General features: G+C 58.8%; 1 protein-coding gene across 1 annotated transcript; it reads left to right on the forward strand.

Annotated features, from left to right (window-relative positions):
* The first annotated feature begins 689 nt into the window (after positions 1-689).
* On the forward strand, positions 690-8,986 carry LOC134558268 (PHD finger protein 7-like). Its single transcript, XM_063411948.1, has 12 exons — positions 690-704; positions 1,331-1,564; positions 1,650-1,751; positions 2,029-2,153; positions 2,230-2,392; positions 2,479-2,585; positions 2,800-2,913; positions 3,060-3,178; positions 3,359-3,706; positions 8,373-8,480; positions 8,767-8,858; positions 8,972-8,986. The coding sequence occupies exons 1-12, from the start codon at positions 690-692 to the stop codon at positions 8,984-8,986; spliced, it is 1,542 nt and encodes a 513-aa protein (XP_063268018.1).
* Positions 8,987-9,037: the final 51 nt, after the last annotated feature.

The raw sequence follows: 9,037 nt of genomic DNA on the forward strand, positions 1-9,037 counted from the left end.
TGGCGTGGCCTAGGCCTGGGGAGCCCTTGACCTTCTTCCTGCTTGCCCTTAGAGCCTGCAGTCGTGAGCCAGAGTCCAGTGGCCCCAGCCTGACCAGGCAGTCGGGCCTGCAGCCTTCCTGTGGCTGTGCAGAATGCAAGGCCATCCGCCCCAGCCCTGGCAGCCCAGTGCCATCGGGTTTCTTTCCCCAGTCTCGGCTGACAGACACCAGCAGCCGCAGCAGTGTCCAACGTGCAGCATCGTAGCGGTCTCCCAATCTTCCTTGCCAGACAGCAGCAGCTCCAGCCCGCTGACAAGCACCACGTGTGACAAGAAGCAAGGAGGACTCTGATGCCAGGGAGCCAGGTGAGGCCAAAGCAGCCCTCCCACAGCCTGGCCCAGGGGCTGACAGGGGGGCCAAGTGTGGGGCCCAGAGCAGAGGCAGGAGGTTCCCAGCCATGCCAGGCCTGGGAGCCTCTTTCCTCCCCACGTGGCGCCCAGCTGGGCCAGAGCCCTGGAGTGGCACTGCCTGAACAGCTCCTTTCTGCCTACAAGGCCACCCTCGTTGGCTGCCCTGGGGCCTGGCACTGGACCCTGCACTTGCTGCAGGAATCCTTGCCCTGGTTCTGCGCTGACCAGAGGCTCAGACCCATCTCAGAGCCTCAGTTCCCAAGGGAGCTGTCTCAGGTGGGTGGGGGGGGACCGAGGCCATGGCTGCCCCAATTGTGAGTGCACGATGCTGATGTCAGCATGGCCATTGTGACACGTGTGACCAAGGTCACAAACTGGAAGGTTGGGCTCAGGCCGTGTGTCAGTGCGTCCTGACAACGGGAGGAGAAGGCAGAGCAGGACTGTGGCTGCCCAGAGACCAGAGAGACCCCACACCTCAGGGCTCTGGGCCTGTGCTGCAGGCTCACTGCCTCTCCCTGCCCACACTCAGCGCAGGAACAGCCAGAGAAGACAGCAGTGTTCCTTGACGCGACGACAGGAGGAGAAGGCGGACAGGAGCAGGGTTCACCCAGGGCTCACCAGGGAGTAGTGCCCTCGTGGCTCTGGGCCTGTTCTGCAAATTCCCCTCGTTCTTTTTTCTGCCACACAGAGAGACAACCAGCAGCTGCAGCAGACTGCAGCGTTCCTGCACAGGAACTCAGGCTGACAGCTGCCATGTGTGACAGGAAGGAGGAGGCCCCTGATGCCAGGGAGCCAGGTGAGGCCAAAGCAGCCCTCCCACCCCCTGGGGCCCAGAGCAGAGGCAGGAGGTGCTCAGCCATGCCAGGACTGGGAGCCTCCTTCCTCCCCAAGGGGACCCAGCTGGGCCAGAGCCCAACTCTTGGGACACCCGTGCCTGCAGTGGGCCCTGCTCTCCAAGGCTGCAGGCCTGGCCATCAGGCAGGCAGGCAGGCAGGGACAGAGCAGCCCTTGGGGCCGATGCTGCAGGCCAAGAGCCCTGCAGAGGTGCTCATGCCCGGTGCCATTGGCTCTGTCCCCTGCAGCATGCATGCTGTGTCACCGCACGGAGGCCGACCCGGACATCTGCGGCAACAAAGTGGAGAAGTTTGGGCTCTGTGCCCACACGTTCTGCCTGGTGAGTGGCACTGGGCACTCCCTGCAGCATTGCAGTGGGCAGTCCCTGCCACTCTCACCTTAGCAGCTCCTCCCCTTCTCTGCAGTTTTTTGCCACTCTGCTTTTTTCGCGAGGCAACAATCGTGTAGGACTCCTGGGCTTTCTGCCTCAAGATATCCAACTTGCAGTCAGGCGGGCAGCACAGAAGGTGAGAGCCTGACAAGAGCAGGGAGATTTGTGCCAGGCGAGGTTTGGCAGTGCTTAGCCCAGACCCCAGGAAAGAAAGGCCGGCCATGCAGCCGCCTGTGGGACAAAGTCTGGCTCCCAGCAGCTCCACAGAGGCTCTGGCACAGGAGCCTCCTCCACCAGGCGCCTCTGTGGGCTCAGACCCAGCAGTGGCCACATCCTGCGCCCTGCCCGGAGCTGTGGGGCTGCCTGGGGGGGCCCCGAGGCCGCTGCTGATGGAGCTGCTTGGCTCTCGGCAGCACTGCTGTGTCTGCGGCCAGAGCGGGGCCACCATCATGTGCTGCGAGGAAAACTGTGACAGATGGTTCCACCTGCCCTGTGCCAAGGAAGGCGGCTGTGTCACTCAATATATTTCAAATTATAGGTATGTCCTTCCCACTGCCCATCACCCCTAGGGAAGGACCCAGCATTTGTGACCTTGCCCATCCCTTTGGCCCCAGCTCCTACTGCTCTGAGCACCGTCCAGAGCAGGACGTGCAGGAGACTCCAGAGCCAGACACCAAATGCCCCATCTGCCTGGAGCCTGTGGAGGATAGAAATACCTTCACCACCATGGTGTGCCCAGCGTGCAAAAGGGCCTGGTTCCACAGGGACTGCATCCAGGTAGGAGCCATCCCCTCTGCCCCGGGGCTCAGCAGGTGCTCAGCAGCACCAGGGCCTCGCTCACACTGCTTCTGTTTGCCCTGCAGGGACAGGCCATGCGCTCTGGTCTTTTATGCCTCCATTGCCCCCTCTGCAGAGACCTTCAAGAATTTCTTGTACATATGTTCATCATGGGGATCCGCGTCCCCTTCAGGTTGGTGTCCTTCTGCCTGGCTCACGAGACTGGAGGGTGCAAGTGCTGTGCTGTACCAGGCCCTGCCCTGCAGTCCTGACCCTGCCCTGTCCCCTGAGTCTGGGCTTCAGCTTCACACACAAAATGGAAAAGCACTGGAGGAAGAGCAGGGACATCCTGGATCTCCATGAGGGCAGGGCAGCAGACACTCATCAGCATCTCCTTCCTCCATCAGACTGCCAACATGGGAGGACAACGATGCCTTCGCCGACCTAGAAGAGAGGCACAGCTGGTGCAATGCCAGGAAATGCCTTTACCCAGGAGGCAGGGAGCAAGCAGAGGAAGAGGGGTAAGTCAGGAAGCTGCACCTGGGACTCTGTGGGGAACCTGTGTATCCATAAGGGCTCAAAGGAGAAGGAGCCGGAAGAGCTTGGCCAGACAAGCCTGTGCTGGGACACTTGATCTTCAGAGCCATGAACCCATTTGCTTCTCCAGGCCCTGGGAACTGCTCCTATGTTCCTCCTGTGCTGCTGAAGGCACCCACAGGCGCTGCTCTGGCCTGACAGCAAAGAGAACTAGTTGGGAGTGTGACAGCTGTGCTGGTCTTGGCACAGGTATGAGGCCAAGCACCTGGGGGGCTCTGGGCAAGGATCAGTGCCTCTGGTCTGGGGGCACTGCCTGTGGGCTTGGCAGTTCCCACACTGCCTTGACAGAACCTGTCCACTCCCTGAGGGCTGGGGGCACTTTTCTGGCCTGGCCCAGGGGGCCTTGACCTTCCTTCTTCCCCTTAACAGCCCCCAGGGATGTGCCAGAGATCAATGGCTGCAGCCTGGCTGGACAGTCACGACTGGGGCCTTCTCACAGTTCTCCAGAATCAGAGGACGGCAGTTCCAGCTCCTCCAGCCCGGGGCCATCAGGTCTGGCTCCCCAAACTTTGCCTCTAGAGACCCACAGCCGCAGCAGACGCCGACGTGCAGCATCACAGCAGTTGCTGCCATATTCCTCTCGGAAGAGCAGAAGCCGCAGCGCACACAGGGAGGCAACACCAGGGTCAGAAAACCGTAGATCCTCAGACCCTGAGCACAGGGTCCGTTCCAGATGTGCTGGGCCTGACTGCAGGCGAAACCGCTCTCGCCAGCAAGGTCGGGCCCGGTCCCAGTCCCTAAGTGCACCTGCCCAGACAAGGAGTCACCAAGACAGGAGAAGCAGAACACGACCAAGGGCTGAGAGGCCCAGGCAAAGGGGGTCATTGTCACAGGCATCCCCCAGACGCAGCCGCTCCCGCCAGCAAGGGCAGCCCCAGAGTCCATCTGGCCGGTCCAGGAGCCGCTCTGACAGGAGCAGGAGGACAACACCAAGGGCTGACAGGCCCAGGCGCAGGGAGACACCCTCAGGGACGTCCCCCAGACGCAGCCGCTCCCCCCACCAGCGTCGGGCCTCGAGCCCATCTGCCCGGTCCAGGCGTCGCCAGGACAGGAGCAGGAGGACAGCAAGTGCTGAGGGGCCCAGGCACAGGGGGACACCGCTGGGGACGTCCCGCAGGGACAGCCGCTCCCGCCAGCCACGTCGGGCCTCAAAGCGGCCCCTGAGCAGCAGGACCTAGAGCTATCTTGGCTTTCTAGTCTGTTTGCTGCCAGAAGTGAAGGTGAGAAAGGTCAATGCAGGCACCTGGAGATCTGCAGGTCTCTGAGAAACCCAGATTAGCTCTTGATGGTAATATTGGCAGGAAAGGAATTGGTGCTAAATACCGTGATTTCTGTTACCATGTATTAAGTGAAAAAGTCACTTAAGGATGTGGCCAATTAATTAGGACTCTTGTTCCTGCCTTTAGACTCCAACCTCAGAGGTTTCCCCACTGCTCACCCTTGAAAGTGAACCACTCCTTAGCTTGGATACGTTTAGGGAGACACAAAGAGCCAGGGTGGCTCCTAGGGAAGCTGTCCTTGAAAAGGACGTGTGCTGTGTTGCTATCCTCAAACAATCTCATTTCAGTAAAGCCAAAAGGAAGAAGAAAGAAGAGACTGAGACACTGCCTCGAGTGTCTGAAGAAGTCTATTATGATATTGCTGCTGATTTCAAGGACTTGCTTGGACCTTCAAACAACAAACCAGGAAAAAACCCCAGGAAATACCCTGGGACAAAGAGGATGTGCAGGACTCGGCCCCAGATGTCCATCTGGGACCTTTGCCTGAGAATGACACAGCTCAGGAGTCGAGTTTTTAAGTTTTTAAGTTTGAGCTGCTTTTAGCTTTTCTTTCTTTGGAGACACAGCGGAGCTGTGTGTGTTAATTGGTTCTTTGTTTTGTGCAGAATGCCCAAAGTTATTTTGTAGATCAATAGAACTCAGTGAAGAAAAATAGGGTTAGGAAGACAGATGTAGATTATTGCTTAAGGTGAGTATGTAAAGGTCTGTTCCCTGGTAACTGTGGCTGAAAGCTGAGCATGGGGAGGGAAGTCAGCTATGAATGTGGAAGCAAAATTAATTCAGGACCTCGAGAATTTTGTAACTACCAGGGAACAAAAGCTTTTTTGTATATAGTGTGTATAACTTCATGTTGCAATGTCCAGTCAGGGGACCAACCACATCTCTGTATTTTACAGGTGCAACGACTTAACTTTATGTATAGAAAGTGTTTAGCAGAAACTGTGAATTAGAAATAGCTCCTGATAGTGGATTCAGAAACTTCTATGAATACGTTTGATTTTCATTATTTTCCGGAATGCTGAAGGAAGCATAAGGATGTCAAATGGAAAGGGAAAGCAAACCAATAAACCTTTTACTTATTAGAAGTGTGTGATGTTTGTTCCTTGAAGAAGTGACCAAACAATATTACTTTCAAACTACTTTCAAAGACCTAACAGGAAAAAATACTGGCAAACCCTGTTAGGCAGTGTTTCCAAGCTGGGGCTGATGGTCTCAGGTTCTGGGGAGGCACGGGAAGGCTCCAATCCTGACTGTCTGGCCAGGCTGGGGCCATTGAGCTCTGGCTCATCCCTGGAGGCAGTAAGGGCAAGCAGGAATGCCAGGGGACCCCAGGCCAGAGCAGTGCCCCCGGCCCTCCAGGACTGGATGGGCTCCGCCAAAACCAACCTGGACACGGCCCTCAGCCTGGGGGCACCCGGCTGCTTTCCCTGACAGCCCTGCCCAGAGCAGCAGAGCCGTCACACTCCCGGCTGGTTCTGATGGGTGTCAGGCCTGAGCAGCACCCGTGGGTGCCCTGGGCAGGGCAGGAGCAGCACAAAGGCAGTTGCCAGGGCCTGGGGAGGCACAGGAGTGTCAGCCTCCGTGAGGTGACACAGCATGCATGCTGCAGGGGACAGAGCCAATGGCACCGGGCATGAGCCCCTCTGCAGGGCTCTTGGCCTGCAGCATCGGCCCCAAGGGCTGCTCTGTCCCTGCCTGCCTGCTGCCCTGTTGGAAGGCTGGAGTGATGTTGGCTTTCCTGCACTGCTCACGCCTCTCTCCCAAGGCATCACCTTCCCTGACCTCCTGCCCTGTGCCAGCGGGAGGAGCAGATTTCCCTTGGTCACAAACTGGAAGGTTGGGCTCAGGCCGTGTGTCAGTGTGACCTGACAACGGGAGGAGAAGGCAGAGCAGGGCTGCGGCTGCCCAGGGCCCAGAGAGGCCCCACACCTCTGTGCCCCGGGCCTGTGCTGCAGGCTCACTGCCTCTCCCTGCCCACAATCAGCGCAGGAACAGCCAGAGCACACAGCAGTGCTGCTCAATGCCACAGGGACAGGAGCAGGGCTCACCCAGGGCTCACCAGGGAGCAGGGCCCTCGTGTCCCTGGGCCTGTTCTGCAAACTCCCCACACTCTGTCCCGCACAGAGAGGACCCGCACCTGGAGGAGACTGCAGCGTTCCTGCACAGGGACTCACCACTGGCAGCTGCCGTGTCTGACAGTGTTAGAAACAACTCAGAGCCTGGACAATGAATAAATACAATTGAATTCCAAGCCATTAAAAGTACAAAGCAAGGGGCACTCTCTCTGCTCACCAGAGGCTCAGGCTCACAAAATGGCGTCTCTGGCTTTTATATGCGTGAGTGCATTGGCCTCATTGATATTCATGAGCAGCCCTTCTGTGTCTTTTCAGCACCTCCCACACTCTGTGGCTTCATCCTTCTCTGTAATCCTGACTCCTCCCGTGCCTTTCATTGCCGGAGCTCTGCTTCTCTCTTGATTGCTGGGGCCATGTTCCCCTGCCAGGCCTGCCAGCAACAAGTGCCTCGCACTCCCTGCTGCCTTTTGCAAGGGGCGGGTATGTGCGGCTCCTCACAGCTTTTACAGCCCCGTCAGCCAGAGCTGCCAGGCAGTAACCACAGAAGGGGAGGAGAGGACAGAAGAGAGAACAGAAAAGGGTTCAAAACCATACTGGAACAACAAAAGACCATGTCAAAAGAACTGCAAACTCCAACAGAACTTCTCCCCACCACACTCAACAACTCTTCCTCGTGTGCATGAGTCAATCACCACATCTCAATATCGTTGCAGTCTTCCCTTTCTCTTTTCCCACATCTTCATTTTCTTTTCCTTTCAATCCTATGGCTTCCCTCTGGTGTTTTAAATCAGGTGTTTGCAGTATTTTGCTGCCTTGTGGTGCCAGTGCCTTGATCTATTGAAGATGGCCAAGCAGTGCTGGTTTCTTGGCACATCCCACCTGTGGCTCCTGCTGGTGGCCCCGGGGCAGGAGCAGCTCCATCTGCTGCTGCAGGGCTGGGGGCACTGCTCTGGCGTGGCCTAGGCCTGGGGAGCCCTTGACCTTCTTCCTGCTTGCCCTTAGAGCCTGCAGTCGTGAGCCAGAGTCCAGTGGCCCCAGCCTGACCAGGCAGTCGGGCCTGCAGCCTTCCTGTGGCTGTGCAGAATGCAAGGCCATCCGCCCCAGCCCTGGCAGCCCAGTGCCATCGGGTTTCTTTCCCCAGTCTCGGCTGCCAGACACCAGCAGCCGCAGCAGTGTCCAACGTGCAGCATCGTAGCGGTCTCCCAATCTTCCTTGCCAGACAGCAGCAGCTCCAGCCCGCTGACAAGCACCACGTGTGACAAGAAGCAAGGAGGACTCTGATGCCAGGGAGCCAGGTGAGGCCAAAGCAGCCCTCCCACAGCCTGGCCCAGGGGCTGACAGGGGGGCCAAGTGTGGGGCCCAGAGCAGAGGCAGGAGGTTCCCAGCCATGCCAGGCCTGGGAGCCTCTTTCCTCCCCACGTGGCGCCCAGCTGGGCCAGAGCCCTGGAGTGGCACTGCCTGAACAGCTCCTTTCTGCCTACAAGGCCACCCTCGTTGGCTGCCCTGGGGCCTGGCACTGGACCCTGCACTTGCTGCAGGAATCCTTGCCCTGGTTCTGCGCTGACCAGAGGCTCAGACCCATCTCAGAGCCTCAGTTCCCAAGGGGGCTGTCTCAGGGGGGTGGGGGGGGACCGAGGCCATGGCTGCCCCAATTGTGAGTGCACGATGCTGATGTCAGCATGGCCATTGTGACACGTGTGACCAAGGTCACAAACTGGAAGGTTGGGCTCAGGCCGTGTGTCAGTGCGTCCTGACAACAGGAGGAGAAGGCAGAGCAGGACTGTGGCTGCCCAGAGACCAGGGAGACCCCACACCTCAGGGCTCTGGGCCTGTGCTGCAGGCTCACTGCCTCTCCCTGCCCACACTCAGCGCAGGAACAGCCAGAGGAGACAGCAGTGTTCCTTGACGCGACGACAGGAGGAGAAGGCGGACAGGAGCAGGGTTCACCCAGGGCTCACCAGGGAGTAGTGCCCTCGTGGCTCTGGGCCTGTTCTGCAAATTCCCCTCGTTCTTTTTTCTGCCACACAGAGAGACAACCAGCAGCTGCAGCAGACTGCAGCGTTCCTGCACAGGAACTCAGGCTGACAGCTGCCATGTGTGACAGGAAGGAGGAGGCCCCTGATGCCAGGGAGCCAGGTGAGGCCAAAGCAGCCCTCCCACCCCCTGGGGCCCAGAGCAGAGGCAGGAGGTGCTCAGCCATGCCAGGACTGGGAGCCTCCTTCCTCCCCAAGGGGACCCAGCTGGGCCAGAGCCCAACTCTTGGGACACCCGTGCCTGCAGTGGGCCCTGCTCTCCAAGGCTGCAGGCCTGGCCATCAGGCAGGCAGGCAGGCAGGGACAGAGCAGCCCTTGGGGCCGATGCTGCAGGCCAAGAGCCCTGCAGAGGTGCTCATGCCCGGTGCCATTGGCTCTGTCCCCTGCAGCATGCATGCTGTGTCACCGCACGGAGGCCGACCCGGACATCTGCGGCAACAAAGTGGAGAAGTTTGGGCTCTGTGCCCACACGTTCTGCCTGGTGAGTGGCACTGGGCACTCCCTGCAGCATTGCAGTGGGCAGTCCCTGCCACTCTCACCTTAGCAGCTCCTCCCCTTCTCTGCAGTTTTTTGCCACTCTGCTTTTTTCGCGAGGCAACAATCGTGTAGGACTCCTGGGCTTTCTGCCTCAAGATATCCAACTTGCAGTCAGGCGGGCAG

This window comes from Prinia subflava, chromosome 14, assembly GCF_021018805.1.
Source record: "Prinia subflava isolate CZ2003 ecotype Zambia chromosome 14, Cam_Psub_1.2, whole genome shotgun sequence".
Taxonomy (NCBI): Eukaryota; Metazoa; Chordata; class Aves; order Passeriformes; family Cisticolidae; genus Prinia; species Prinia subflava.